We start from the raw sequence: 14166 nt of genomic DNA, 5'->3' as shown, positions 1-14166 counted from the left end.
CTCAGGCCTGGGATCCAGATTGGGAAGAGGGGACCAACACCCGGGAAACACTTCCATGCTTGCCCCTGCTTTGCAGCCCCTGCAAGAATGTTGCATAGCAAATAACCCTCACTTCATAGTTAATAACTCTAGTTAACACTGACTACGGACTGAATAAGCCCTAGTTGCATTAACTCATTGAATCCAACTCTGGGAGGTAGGTCCTACTCTTACCCTCATTTTACAGATAGGGAAACTGACACAAAGAGGAACCTAGTGACTCCTCCGAAGTCACAGAGCTGGTAAATTGCAGAACCAGGATTTGAAACTAGGAAAATCCCCTGCTTTCCATAAGCTGGCCTACGTGTCAGAAGCCTTTAGCTTGGAGATCAAGCTCTGGGTAGGGCGGGTGGTCAGGTATTCCACGCTGTTTTGGATCTCTCTGCCCCTCTGGTCTCAGGCTCTGCTGGATCCCTAGCTAGTGGCTTCGGGATGACTTCCTGGAAGCTGTGAGTTCTCATCCTCCAAAGGAAGGGTCCCCAAGAGCAAAAAGCAGGAGAGAGCAAACAGGGTGGCCTGAAGTGGGTGATCTGCCAGCCACCCACCCCTTCCCACACCCAGACGCGGGGCCCAGGGTGCTGTCTGGGCAGAGGGGAGAGGAAAGCTTCGTGACTCACAGATAGTGTGCCCCACCCTCCCTGCGCAAGGATGCCAGGGAGTGGCCCGTCCTGGGGAAGATGACTTGGGGTCCCCTCCCCTACCCCTTGCCTTCCTGGCAGACACCCTCAAGGCTGGGCGGAGGCGGTGTGAAGAAATGAAGACACTGGTTTGTGGCTCTTGGCCCCAGCTGGCCTCCGGGCTGCACCTTCCCCAGGCTCCCACTCGTCTGGCCACGCCGCCCTGCCAGGCCGGTTGTGAGGAACTGAAAGCGGCTCCTCAGCTGGGCATCTCCAAGTGCTGCCACTCACCCTGCCCTCCCGTGACACCTGGGACAGCTGTGCGGTGGCCGGGATGGCTGGGGGCCTGAAGCTGGAAACCAGCCACCGAGTGGTTCCCACCTCTCCCAGAGCAGGTGTCTCAGGAAGGGGCTCGCCTTCTCACGCACGCAGGGGTGAGGCCTGCACTCTTCCCTCACTCTCAGTGTCCCCACCCTTCCCACACGCAGTCCACCCTCTCTGCAGCCACCGCTTCCCAGCCCAGAAGTCACCCGGCCTTGACTTGTGGTGGCCTGTTTCTCATGTCTGGGTGTCTGCAGCTGCCCTCCTGGCCACCCTGCCTGGTCTCGTCACCAGATGTGTCATCTTAAGGAATCCAAACTGGCCTTTCCCACCGCACGGGAACAAAGGCCCAGTTCCTTAGCCAAGGGCCCCACGCAAAGACAGTAAACGCTCTGGTGTGCAGGTGGGTTCATGTGTGTGCGGTGATGTAGGAGTGAGGAAGCCAGCAGAGCCACAGGCTTCCTGGACAAGGTGGTGTCTGAGCTGGGCACCGAAGGATCTGGGGGTGGAGGGGGGTTTGAACAAGCAGTGACTGGGAGGAAGGGCAGGCCGAGGTGGGGAAACAGCCAGAGCAGAGACTTGGAGGCTGGTCCAGCTACCCTGGGTGTGGCTGGAGTGTCAGGTGTCCTAGGCGTAAGGTGAGGAAGGTGGGCTTCAGCCAGATGTGAGAGACCTCCCAGGTCTCCACCTGGCGAAGTTAGACCTCCTCTGGACAGGGGGGCTGCAGAAGGCTCAAGGTGACGTGACTGGATCTGTGCTTTGGAAGATTGCTGATGGTGAGGATGAAGGAGGCCAAGAGCCTGGAGGCTGGGAGACCTTTGAGGTGGTCCAGGCAGGCGCGGCTGACAGCCTGAAGTGGGGCATTGCCTCGCGGCACTCGTCCATTTGTTCATCACGTATTTCTTTAGTGCTTCTTCCATGCGAGGCACTGTTTGAGGCACAGGGGATTCCAACAAACGCAGTCCGTGCTCTCAAGGAGTTGGCAATTCAGTGGGAGACAGGATCACATCAAAAGTTGATGAGCTCTCCGAGAACGTAAAAGAGAGCAGCCAAGGGTGGGGGGCGGGGGGAGGTGTGGCTGGAGAAAAAGTAAAGATGTGAGTTCCTGCCTCAACTGCTCCCCTGCAGGCACTCTCCTCTCCAGCGGCCCCCATCAGAGCAGGCCCCTGCCCACTTCCCCCTCTGTGCAGTGGCCCCAGAAGCCCCCCTTCTCCACCTCTCACACCTGTGGATCCTTCCACCTCCTTGACCCCCATCCTGCTTCCCCGCTGCTCACAGACAGCAGTTGTTCCCAGACCTTGACCTCCCAAACCGTGTCCTGGGTGAAGTACAGCCATGGCCAGAGTTGAACTTCAGTCCTACTTCTGGCCACGTGACCCTCTTCTTCCGGAAACCTCAGTGCAGTGCTTGAAGGCATTCACCTCATTGGATGAGGCCCACACACATTATACAAAGTAATCTGCTTTACTCAAAGGCTACAAATTTAAAAGTAATCAGGGGCTTCCCTGGTGGCGCAGTGGTTAGGAGTCCGCCTGCCAATGCAGGGGACACATGTTTGATCCCTGGTCCAGAAGGATCCCACATGCTGCGGAGCAACTCGGCCTGTGTGCCACAACTGCTGAGGCCTGCACACCTGGAGCCCCTGCTCTGCAGCGGGAGAGCCACCGCAAGGAGAAGCCCACGTACTGCAAAGAAGAGTAGCTCCCGCTCCCAGCAACTAGAGAAAGCCCACGCACAGCAACGAAGACCCAACGCAGCCATATTTATTTTATTTTAACTAAATAAAAATAAAAGTAATCGGGACTTCCCGGGTGGCGCAGTGGATAAGACTCTGCGCTCCCAATGCAGGGGGCCCAGGTTCAATCCGTGGTCAGGGAACTAGATCCCACATGCATGCTGCAACTAAGAGTTCACATGCCACAACTAAGGAGCCCACATGCCGCAACTAAGGAGCTGGCAAGCTGCAACTAAGACCCGGTGCAGCCAAATAAATAAATATCTTTTTAAAATGGTAATCATATCAAAAAAATACCTTCACAACATCTCAACTGGCATTTGACCAAACAACTGGGCACTGTAGCCTCATCAAGTTGACATTTAAATTTTTTTTTTTTTTTGGCTGCGCTGCACGGCTTGTGGGATCTTAGTTCCCTGACCAGCAAACCTGGGGCCAAGGCAGTGAAAGCACCGAGTCCTAACCACTGGACCACCAGGGAATTCCTGGGAAGTCCCAACATTTAAATCTGGCCATCACACCTATTTATTTATCTATCTAATCATCTCATTCTTGATATTCTTAACCCTGCTGAGAGATAAGAGGCAACAAGGCAGAATTTATTCCTCCTGTTTATCAGGTGAGTAGACTGACACTCTCCAGAACCAAGCCCACCACTCCATCACCTTCTAGTTAATACTCTCAGCCCTCCTTGGCCTGAGCCTCTTGTCTCGTCTGCCTGGCAAAACCTCACACAACATTCGACGAGACTCTCAGTGGCACTCATTACCCCCCAGGCTCACCAGGCTGTCTCTCTTTTCAGGGAAGTGCCTTTTCTCTCCTGGTAGCTTCCCAACCACCCCTGCATGCTGGGGTTAGGACCCCTCCTCTGTGGCATTGCAAACAGATCTGGCTTTGAGGGCACAAACTGTGGGTTCCCTGTATAATACCCCTAGTTCTTGTCATGGTGTTTTGGGCACATCAGGGAGCTCCTTGGACACCAGGCTGTTGAAGGCACGGATGATGGAGTCCCTGGTTGTCTCAGGGAAGGAGTCTGAGCCAGCGCTCAGGTCTCCTGACATCTGGTTCAGTACCTTGCCCTCCCGTATAGGATACACTGTCCAGTACAGCTCTACTCCATGCAATCCAGCCCGTGTTTCCTGCACACCTCCTTTATTCCTGGCACTGTGCTAGGCACCTGACAAGCAGTTTGTCACTTTACCCTCACAGCAACACTCTAGGACGGGCATGATTACCTACATTTGCCAGATAGCATGTTGAGGCTCAAAGAGTGTGACTCTCATAAAGTCACATGGCTCTGGAAAGTGGCAGGACTAGGATTCGAACCCAGATCTGCTACTGACTCGAGAGACGGAACACTCTGCCTCTCTGCAATGCCAAGAGGCCAAGCCACATCCCCAACTAGGGTCTGGGAACAAAGAGATGAGGGAGACAAAGAGCCTGACTTCAAGGGAAGCCCAGGTCTGGTGCAAGAAGTCAGTGTGAAAAGCTTCCTATAGCCAGATAACTATCAAGGGTTCCAGGGACTCACATTTGGGGAAATTAGAGGAGATGTGTGAACTGGGCTTAGCTCACTGGGCTGGGGAGGGCAGGCAGGGGGAGAAGAGGGAAGAACATTCTGGGCATGGGGTGTGCTTGGGGAAGGAGCAATCAGGCTAGAAATCTAGGCCAGGAAAAGTTGTTTCCCACCCCTGAGCAGCTTATATTAAAACACTGGAGTGGAGCCTGTAATCCAGGTGGGGTTTTCTGAGCAGATCCCTAACATCACTTCCTCTGCCTCAGCTCAGCTCTGTAACCTGAGCCATGAGCCCTCACCTGGAGGAAGTGGTCCCACCCCTGGAGCTGTTTCCTAATGAAACTGAGGGGGTGGGTGTTAGTGGCTGGTTCTGTGTGGGTGGACCTCATCCAATCAGTTGAAGGCCTTAAAAGAAGACTGAGTTTTCCCAAGGAAGAAGGAATTCTGCTTCAAGTCAGTAATACGGAATCCCTGTCTGAATTTCCAGCCTGCTGCCCTGCAGAATTCAGACTCAAGACTACAACATTGGGACTTCCCTGGTGGTCCAGTGGCTAAGACTCTGCGCTCCTAATGCAGGGGGCCCGGGTTCGATCCCTGGTCGGGAAACTGGATCCCGCACGCATGCCGCTACTAAGAAGTCCACATCCTGCAACGAAGATCCCACATGCCGCAACTAAGACCCGGCACAGCCTAAGTAAATAAATTTTTTTTTTTTAAAAAAGACTGCAACATCGACCTCCAGCCTGCCCTACAGGTTTCAGACTTGCCAGCCTCCACAATCGCGGGGACCAATTCCTTGAAATCTCTCTCTGTATACATAGAGCCTATTGGCTCTATTTTCCTGCAGAACCCTGACTATCCATTTTATCAATCATATTACATACATCTATAGAATATTGTCTATTGTATTTATCATAAATAAAAGTGACACCTGTGAATCTTTTGTGAGCACTTACTGTGTGCCAGGCACCTGCTACGTTCTTCGCAGGTGTCTCATGATGCTCTTCCTCATCCCAAAGCTCCATGAGGTCATCCGTGATTGGTCCCATTTCACAGACGAGAGGCCCAGAGAATTCCAGTAACTTGCCCAGGGTTCTAAAGTGATAAAGCCGGATTTGGATCCAAGGTAGTTACACTGGGTCCAGTGCCTACGTGGGGTGTGCTCTTATCCACCATGGAACGTGTGTGTAAAGGCATTTCGAAACAAGAGGCATGACGCAACTGAAAAGTGATGTCATTTTAGTGTTACAGTTACCACTGGGATGGGCAGGGCGAAGGGGGACGGGGCAGGGTGTGAGTTCTGTCTGGAGGGTCCTAGCACCACCGGGTCCTGAAGGTGCAGGCCCGGGAACACCCACGAGGTGGCGCCAGGCTGCACAGGCAGCTCCAGGATGTGTAGTCCAGGGCTGGGAGCTGGGAGTGATTCCAGGGGTCTCCAGGCCTAGCCCTCCACAGGGCTGGTGAGCCCGGGAACCCCCTTCCTCAGGCCTCAGAGGGGTTTCTCTCCAGTCCAGGGATACCAGTGCCAGAGTCAGGGGCCCGGCCTCGGTGGTGCCCATCTGTTTGGGGTACGGTTCGGTGGTCACAGCCTGGGGACTGGGTCCAGCCCAGCCAATTGGCCAGGTCAGCGCCCAGCTCCTTCCTGTGCCGCTGGTGTGGTCAGGGAAGGAGCGCCTCAGCCCATCAAGTCACCACACAACAGCTCTGGGTAATCCGCCTCCAGAAGTTGCGACGGTGGCTGCTGAGGGCCACCTTGGCCGCCTCCTGGAAGATGGTGTGGACGTTCTCCTGGAGCAGAGCCGAGCACTCGAGGTAGGCCACGGCGCCCACGGCCCGTGCCATCTCCTGGCCCTAACAGGGAGAGCGGACGGGGCCGCCGTCAGGTGGGTGCCGCTGGGGCCTCATGTCCAGCCAACCCCCAGCCCCCTTGGCCATCCTAGGTGCGTCTTCCTAGGACACCCACAGCTCCTGTCCCCTGGCCTGACCAAGCCCATCGATGGCTTCATCGGGTTTCCTGCCTCAGTTCCCGGCTGGGTCTCTGCCTCTCGAGGCATCAACTAATTAACTTCCCGGCCTGACCCAGGCATGCTGCAGAGAGGGGCCTGTGGACTGGAGACCTGGGGGTCCCCCCCGGCTGTGAAGCGGGTAGGCAGGATCTGATGTGCACCGCACTCACTCACTCTCCATCCCACAGCTGGAAACTTCCAAGCCCGGCAGTTCTTGACCATGACTGCCTCCAAACCAACCCCTACCCTGACCCACACCCTGCGGGTGCCAGATGTCTGGTGCTGCTGAGAGGCTGGGCCGGAACAGCATTACCCCAGGGGTTTCCTCTCCTGGCACCCCTACCCCCGTGCCCTGGGCTGGGTTTCCTACCCTGTGGTAGGTCACAGGTTCCAACCTATTTTTCCGCAGCTTCTTCACCAGCAACTTGTCCTTGCGCAGGTCAGTCTTGCAGCCCACGACGATGATGGGCACCTCCTTGCAGAAGTGATTCACCTCCGGGTACCACTGTGGGGAGGGAGGTGGGGAGGGGGTGTGTGTGTGAGCCATCAAGGGAGTGGGCCGCTCTCCTGCCCTCCAGGTAGACTCCCACAACAATAATCAACAAAGCCAGTTTAGGGAGAACTACTCCGTGCCAGGCTAAGACTTTACATGTAATGAACACATTAACCCCCCAAGTCCCTATGAAGCAAGTTCTATCATCAATCCCATTGCACCGATGCACTAACTGAGGCTCAGGGACGTTATATAACTTGCCCTTGGTCACACAACTGGAAGTGGCAGAATTTGAACCCAGGGGGTGGCACCCAGAGCCCAGTTCCCACCTGCGCTAGAATCCTACCTCTGCAAGGTAAGGGGTCCCATGACCGTCTCCCCAACAGGGTAAAATATATAAAGAAATCAGTGAGGCTTTAAAATTAAAGCAGCTCACAACATGGTTGCGGCAGCTGTTTGCCTGTTGGAGGGGGCACTCCTGTCCCGTGTCAGCCGCTCTTTGGAATGTGAGCCTCCAGGGCCTGGTTATTTCAGTCTGGACTATAACCTGGGAGCCTGGAATCCAGGCTTTAGATCTCCAGCAGCGCACGCCTGCTCAGTTTCAGGAAAAATTGACATCAAACCGTCTGGCTTCTGGAGCCAGATGGGGCCGGTGTGCGGTCCCAGCAAGTCCTCCCCTCCACAGAACTGCCCTTGAAAAGGGTCTCCTCCCCGACTCCACTTTGCTAAACGCAACAGGGAATCCTCAGACCTCATCCTACCTGAGCCCTGACATCAGCGATCACTCCCTCTTCTGAAACCTGGTCTGCGCTTCACCCCAGGGCCGCGCTCTCCTGGTTGACCCCAGGTCTCCAGGTGACAGCCCCCCTCTCCCCCACGCCCAGTCCACAGCTCTTCCCCACCAGCAACTCCTAAATGGATCTGCCCAGCCCTGCCCCCTCCCAGGAACTGCAGCCTCAGACTTCTGCCTGCCTGCCTGACCCTCCACTGGGATGCCCAATGGGCCTCCATCACCCACCTCCCCCTGCCCCAAGCTTGCTCCTTCTCATCTTGGGAAATGGCAAGTCCACCTTCCAGGTGCTCTGATCAAATGTCTCTCTCCCACCCATGTCCAATCCATCTGCAAACGCTGACGGTTCGGTTCTGCCTTCCGAACAGATCCGCTGGCCTCTCACCACCGCCTCTGCTGGCACCCCGGTCCCAACCCACCACTTGCCTGGTCCTTGGTGCCTACAACAGTACCTGGCACACAGTAAGTTCTCGATAAATGCTGCCATCATCGTTGTGGTTATGGTTACTAATGCTGTCACTGGCTGTGTTCTGAGGAACCCTGGAGCACGCCGTTCACGCGCGCATGGAGGCCCTGGCAGCAGTGGGGGCGGGGCTGTGGCTGCTGGGTAGGAGCAGAGGAACTCAAGGGACCGTTTCCCTGACACCTGTGTGCAGCCTCGGGAACCTCTGAGATAACTGGGGGACATCCTGGGAGGCCGCTGGGAGCCAGCAGTCACACTGATGGAGGCTGAGGGCTGCTGGAAACTGATGGCTCGTGTGACCTTGGGCAGGCCCAGGCTGGGGAGATGCGGGGGCCTCTGGGTCGCCCAGCATCTTCAGGCAGGGTCACGGTAGAAAGAGCCACAGCGTTCTGAGTCTGCAGTATGGGGCAGACAAGGAGCACTGGACCGGGAGTCAGAGGGCCAGTCCAGACCCTGCCACCAAATCCCTGGGGGACCCTGACTAAGTCTCTCTAGGCCTCAGTTTCCCCATATTTATGCCAAAGGCACTGGACCCGATGCCATCCAGGGCCTGCCGAGCTCTGACAGTCTGCTGGGTCAAGGGTAGGGGTGGAGCAGAGTGGCCCGGCTATGGGGCTGTGCCTGTCTGCCCCCCCACCTGCTGTACCCACCCGGTTAGAGATGTTGTCAAAGCTGTGTGGGCTGGTGACGTCAAAGCAGAGGAGCAGGACGCTGGCGTCAGGGTAGAACAGGGGCCGCAGGCGGTCGTAGCCGACTTGCCCTGGGTAGAATAGGGGTGGTCACTCCCTCCAGATTTCCTGCCCATTGTCAGCACCTCCCCAGCATCAGGGAGGTCACCCCAACCAAGACCAGGGGCGGGTGTGGATGGGGATGGTCTGGATCAGGGCCTAGACCTGTGCCTCAGGATCCAACACGTGAACGTCCCCCTCAGGGCTGTGTTCCCCTGGCTGGCCTGTGGGACGTACCAGCCCTGGCCTGGGCGAGACCACTGCTGAGAGAGCCCTGTTCTGGAAGGAGTGGGGGATGTCTGAGGCCATCACTCAGAAGCCTGCTTTGCCCTGGACTTGGGGCGGGGATGGGGCATGAGGAGAAAGAGGCAGGCGGGACCTGGGCAGAGATATCACAGCCCAACCAAGGTAAGGGGGCTTCTGGGATTCCCGGAGTTTAGCTTTGAGTTCTGATGTAGATTTGACTCTGAACCCTCTTGTGGGCTAGGTCAGGAGGCTAGAGGGCAGAGGTCACGTTCAAACAGACCTTACAGAAGCTAAAGCCAGGGTGGACCGCTCAGGAGGCCAGGAACAGTCCACCCCTTCAGAGCTAAGAGCTCCGACTCACCTCCAGGACATGGTGGGCTGCTCTGGGCTGGGGAAGCAGCAGACACAGATGCCGAAGCGAGGAGGGTTCAGGCTCCCGGGGGCCCTAATCCTGGCCAACACCTGTCCCCTGGAGACTGGTTGGCCTCCCCGGTTCAGAAGGAAGGGAGTGGGTCCCTTCCTCCCACTCTGCCCCCAACCCCAGCCTGGCACCCACCTGCTGTGTTCCTCCCACTCTGTCCCTCCCCCAGCCTGGCACCCACCTGCTGTGTCCCAGATGTGGAGGTGCACGGGTTTGCCCCTCACGTGCAGATTCACGGTGAGCTGCTCGAATGCCGTGGGGGTGTAGCTCTGAGGAAGAAGGGGTCAAGGGGGCAGCTGAGAAGGCGGCATCTGAAGCCGGTGGTCACAGTGCCCAGGCCAGAGTCCAGGAGTGCCCGCGGCACTGCCGCTCTTTGGAGTAGCTTGGAGCAGAGTGGAGTAGTTTCTGGGGGAGAGTCGGCTGGTGGGTGGAGGCCTAGAGCTGCCACTCTGTAGCTGTGCACCCTCCCAAGGCACTGAGCCTCCCTGGCCTCCTCTGCGCCTAAAAAGTGGGTCTATTAAAGCCCCCAGCGCAGCACGTTGCTGAAAGGATTCAAGGAGGCGCTTCACGTGGAGCTCTGAGCACAGGGCCTGGTAGAAAATAAGCACTCTACACATGCCGGGACTGTTATTTTTATCTCTGTCCTCGTCCAGACTGTCCCATTTCTGAGCCTTCCTTCCTGCCGTCCCCTCCTCCTGCAATGACATTAACCTATGTTTTTTCATTCACTCACTTACTCATTCATTCATTCATTCATTCATGAGCACCCTCTCTGGATCCGATTCTGGACACCCGGGAGCAACTAATAAAGACTCATTGCCTGCCCTGGGGAGCTCCTAGCTTTTGGGGGCCCCTCCTTTGCCTCTCAACCTTTCACAATCCAACCAGGATGCCCCTGTTTCTGTCTCTCTTACCTGCCCTGCCTGGCCCCAGGGGGAGGTCACCCAGGCCAGAGGCCCCTCCACCCCAGGCCTGCTGAGCCTGAGCTCACCCTGTCTCCACAAAGACTGGATGAATGGAAGCAGGATGGGCTTTTACACAAGTGCAGGAATAAAGAGGGGGAGCTTTTACAGACGGGGTCTGAGCAACAGGGGAGAAGGTTTTCAAAACCCTGCCACGACACAAGCCCTTTGCACCAAGGGGCGTGCTGGACCGCCTGCATCTTGGGCGCCCAGGCCTTGCTCCCTTGCTCAGGGCTGGGTGGGGGGACCACAGATGGGGGGACACTGTGGGGCCCTGTTCCCTGAGGCAAGACTCTTCTCTCTGGCCTCAGTTTTCCCATCTGTAAAATGAAGGCCTTGCCAGCTCTCAAACCTTGTGTTTCTTTTAAATGAAGAGGTCTCTTGGGAATTCACTGGCGGTCCAGTGGTTAGGACCCTGTGCTTTCTGTGCCGGGGCCTGGGTTCGAAACCTGGTCGGGGAACTAAGATCCCGCAAGCCGGGCGGTGCCCAGATAAATAAATAAATAAATAGATAAATAAATAAATAAATAAATGGAGAGGTGTCTCTTGTGCCTGGAGGCAGACAGGTCCCAGGAAATCAGGGTCCCCAAACAGGAGAGGAACCTAGACAAGGCAGGTCCAGCCCTCTGGTGACAGGCATGTTCTTCTCCCTTTCCCTTCAGAGTGTCCTTCACCATGCACTGTCTGGACTTCCCTGGTGGTGGAGTGGTTAAGAATCCGCCTGCCAATGCAGGGGACACAGTTTCGAGCCCTGGTCCAGGAAAATCCCACATGCTGCGGAGCAACTAAGCCTGTGCGCCACAACTACCGAGCCTGCGCTCTAGAGCCCGCGAGCCACAACTACTGAAGCCCGTGCGCCTAGAGCCCGTGCTCCGCAACAAGAGAAGCCACCGCCAGGAGAAGCCCGCGCACCACAACGAAGAGTAGCCCCCACTCGCTGCAACTAGAGAAAGCCTGCGTGCAGCAACAAAGACCCAACGCAGCCAAAAAAAAAAATTAATTAATTAATTAATTTTTTAAAAAATTGTGAAAAACACACACTGTCCATCAACTGTGAGATGCCCATTTCCGCACTGTAACCTCTCTGCAATTGGGATGGGTCTCACTCTCAAGGCCATCTCAGAGCCCAGGACAGTGGTGGTGAGCGACCACCCCTCCCAGCACTGCTTCTGGGCCCCGGCTGGCCTAGCCTCTCTGTGGCACTCTGTGGTGCCCCCCACACTGCCATCATTGTTGGGTTCTAACAGGCAGCATCTGGGGGCCTGGAAACACATCCTTCCCCCCGGCTAAAAAAAATGTGACTGGCCAAAGGATGTGACATCAGCTCCAAAAACGACAAAGCAAGAGTCGGCTCGATGCTGCCATAGTGGAAAGAAAGGCTGACTCTGGGTTAGCAGGCCCAGCTGCTCCTGCCTCCCGCATCCAACCCCCCAGTGCTGTACTACCCCAGGGCTTTGGCGGGGGCTGGGATCAGCAGGCAGGGGGACGTGATGTTGGAAGCAGACCCACGCGTGGACTCCCAGGGGAACTGGGCTGAGTGGGGCACAGTGGGTGGGTGTGTCCAGCCCGTCCTGGTACCGGTGAGTCCGCTTGGACAGGCAGTAGGCATGTCGGTGAAGGAGTGACAGTCCACATGCTCAGGCGTCAAGGACATGCCAGGTACTCGGGGCCGTCTCTCAGCCTTACCTTCCACCTCACCACCACTCTCGGATCTCTCCACCCGGCGAGGTCGAGTGAGGGGTCGGAGGCTCACAGAGGCTGAGCAAAGTACTGAGGGCCCCAAAGTTTGTTGGAGGAGACTGAGGTGCTAACCCAGCTGTCTGAGCGGCTGGTGTGCTCTTACTCTCCAAGGCTGAGCCCACGGGACATCCACTGTAGGGGCAAGAGCTGGGGGAAGACACGATGTCTCCCAAGAAAAACGCTGGCCACTTTTCAGTGAGTCCTTCCTGTTGCAGCTCAGAGCTGAGCCCCTGACCTGTATGAACTCTCTCATCACTGCGACCCTGGGAGGTGGGCACCACGGTTATTCCTATTAAGCAGTTAAGGAAACAGGCACAGAGAGGGTAAGCGGCTTGCCCCAGGGCGCACAGCTGTAAGTCGCAAAGCCGTGATTCGAAGCCAAGGCTGTCTGTCCCACTTAGCCATGCTGTGCCACCAAGTGCTCTCTTAGGACCCGCTATGTTCCCCAGGCTGCCTAAGTCAGTCCCCGGGACACCTCCCCCGGGTAGGTGGCATTCTTGGCACTTGACGGCCGATGTCACTCCCGCGGGCAAAGTGAGAACTGCCTTCGACCCCACGCTCTGCGGGGAGGCAGAACGGGCGCACTTCCCTCCCGGGGTGGGGAAGGATGCACCCAGGCCGCGGCGCCCCGTTGAGCCCGAGGGGCCGGCACTCACCTCGGGGAAGGCGCCCTCAGCGAAGACCATCAGCAGCGACGTCTTCCCGCAGCCGCCGTCGCCCACCAGGACCACCTTGACGGACCGCGCGCCGGGCGGCGCCTCCTCGCCTGAGGCCTGGGCCGCCTTCATCGCGGGGCAGCGGAGGAAGGGCCAGGCGCAGCGGAGCGGCGGCCTCGGGGTCGGCGGGGCAGGAATGTGGAAGGGGCGGGTCGGGGCGGGTCGAGGAAGTGCGGGCGGCGGCTGGCGGCTCAGGTGAGGGGCCGGGCGGATTCCGTGGCCTGGCGCCGGCTCGGCCCTGCCCCTCGCGTCCCAGGTCCCAAGTCCCAGGCGGCCCGAGGAAGACACACCTCTGTGTGGGGCGCTAGGTCACAGGAGTGGGCACCGAGACTCGGCCTCCGTCCTCAGGAGCGCACCCTGGTCTGATGGGGAGCAGACACGTAGCTGGGCAGTGATGGTGTGGACGGGGAAAGAGGAGCGTCCTGGCCCCCTTCCCCTGGAGAAGGGAGGTGGGGGTCAGCCCTGCTGGCCCACTAGCTTTCTGGGGACAGGGACTGGGTGGGTACCTGGTGCCCAGCCTAGGCGGGGCACCCAGCAGGAGCTGGTGACTTTTGATGGATGAATGAATGAGTGAATGAATGAATGTGCATTTCCCCAGGGCTCTGGAGAAGCCCTCCACACCACGGCCTCCCTACAGGTGTTTCAGGGCAGGTGGGAAGGGGGTGATCTGGCAGGCCTTTATGCGTTAGTCACTGGCACTGCCAGCTGGGCCTACCCTCCCCCAGCCAGCACCAGGAAGTCTCACTACAGGCGCGTCTCACCTCTGCCTCGGTCATGGTCTGGAGAAAGCGATGGAACCTTCCATCTGTCAAGCGCTTAGAGTAGGGTCTGGTACGTGGTTGGTGATGCCATGTGTGAGTGATTCTTATAATTTAACCAACACTGATGGCTCCCTGTGCCCACGGACCTGGGGACCCTGAACCGTTGAAGTCAAAGTCTCCCACGGCCTAGAATGGGAGACAGGCAGGACATCACTGTGATAAGAGCTACAACAGTTGGGGGGGGACAGGCAGCGGACGGGAGTCTGGAAGAGGGGCTCCTCACCGGGGTTGGGGGTGGTCAGGAAACCCTTCTGAGAAAAGGGGCCAGTGTCTGCAGGAAAAAGTGAGACACAGTTAGATAGTGGAAGGATAAAGTGTTCTAAACGGAGGCAACAGCACGTGCAAGGTATGGAGGCAAGGGGGAGGGGGGGATCCTTTGCCGGGGGTTGGGGGGCGTGGTGTGGTTCTTCCCTGTGATGATGGTGAGGTTGGTTTGGGGAGTTGGTGCAGGGGGTGAGGCTGAGGGTTAATTAGGGCCTGGAGAGTGAAGCACTTTGGACACCAGGAATAAAGACAGAATTGAACCGGAAACTCACTGTCACCTGACCTCCC

General features: G+C 57.3%; 1 protein-coding gene across 2 annotated transcripts; it reads right to left on the bottom strand.

Moving 5' to 3' along the window:
* Positions 1-5470: 5470 nt before the first annotated feature.
* RHOD (ras homolog family member D) lies at positions 5471-12867 on the bottom strand. Of its 2 annotated transcripts, XM_029209051.1 has the most exons (5): positions 12734-12867; positions 9557-9644; positions 8631-8740; positions 6605-6739; positions 5471-6079 (listed from the first exon to the last, which is right to left on the bottom strand). In XM_029209051.1, the coding sequence occupies exons 1-5, from the start codon at positions 12863-12865 to the stop codon at positions 5912-5914; spliced, it is 633 nt and encodes a 210-aa protein (XP_029064884.1). In that variant the 5' UTR covers positions 12866-12867; the 3' UTR covers positions 5471-5911. The 2 variants fall into 2 exon arrangements, with proteins under 2 accessions (XP_029064884.1, XP_029064885.1); XM_029209052.1 differs by lacking the exons at positions 8631-8740; positions 9557-9644 and having other exon boundaries at positions 12734-12865.
* Positions 12868-14166: the final 1299 nt, after the last annotated feature.

This window comes from Monodon monoceros, unplaced genomic scaffold (genome assembly GCF_005190385.1).
Source record: "Monodon monoceros isolate NGI ecotype Baffin Bay Population unplaced genomic scaffold, NGI_Narwhal_1 Super_Scaffold_7, whole genome shotgun sequence".
Taxonomy (NCBI): domain Eukaryota; kingdom Metazoa; phylum Chordata; class Mammalia; order Artiodactyla; family Monodontidae; genus Monodon; species Monodon monoceros.
Note: the sequence above shows the minus strand (reverse complement) of the source record. Positions and strands in the feature narration are given on the sequence as shown.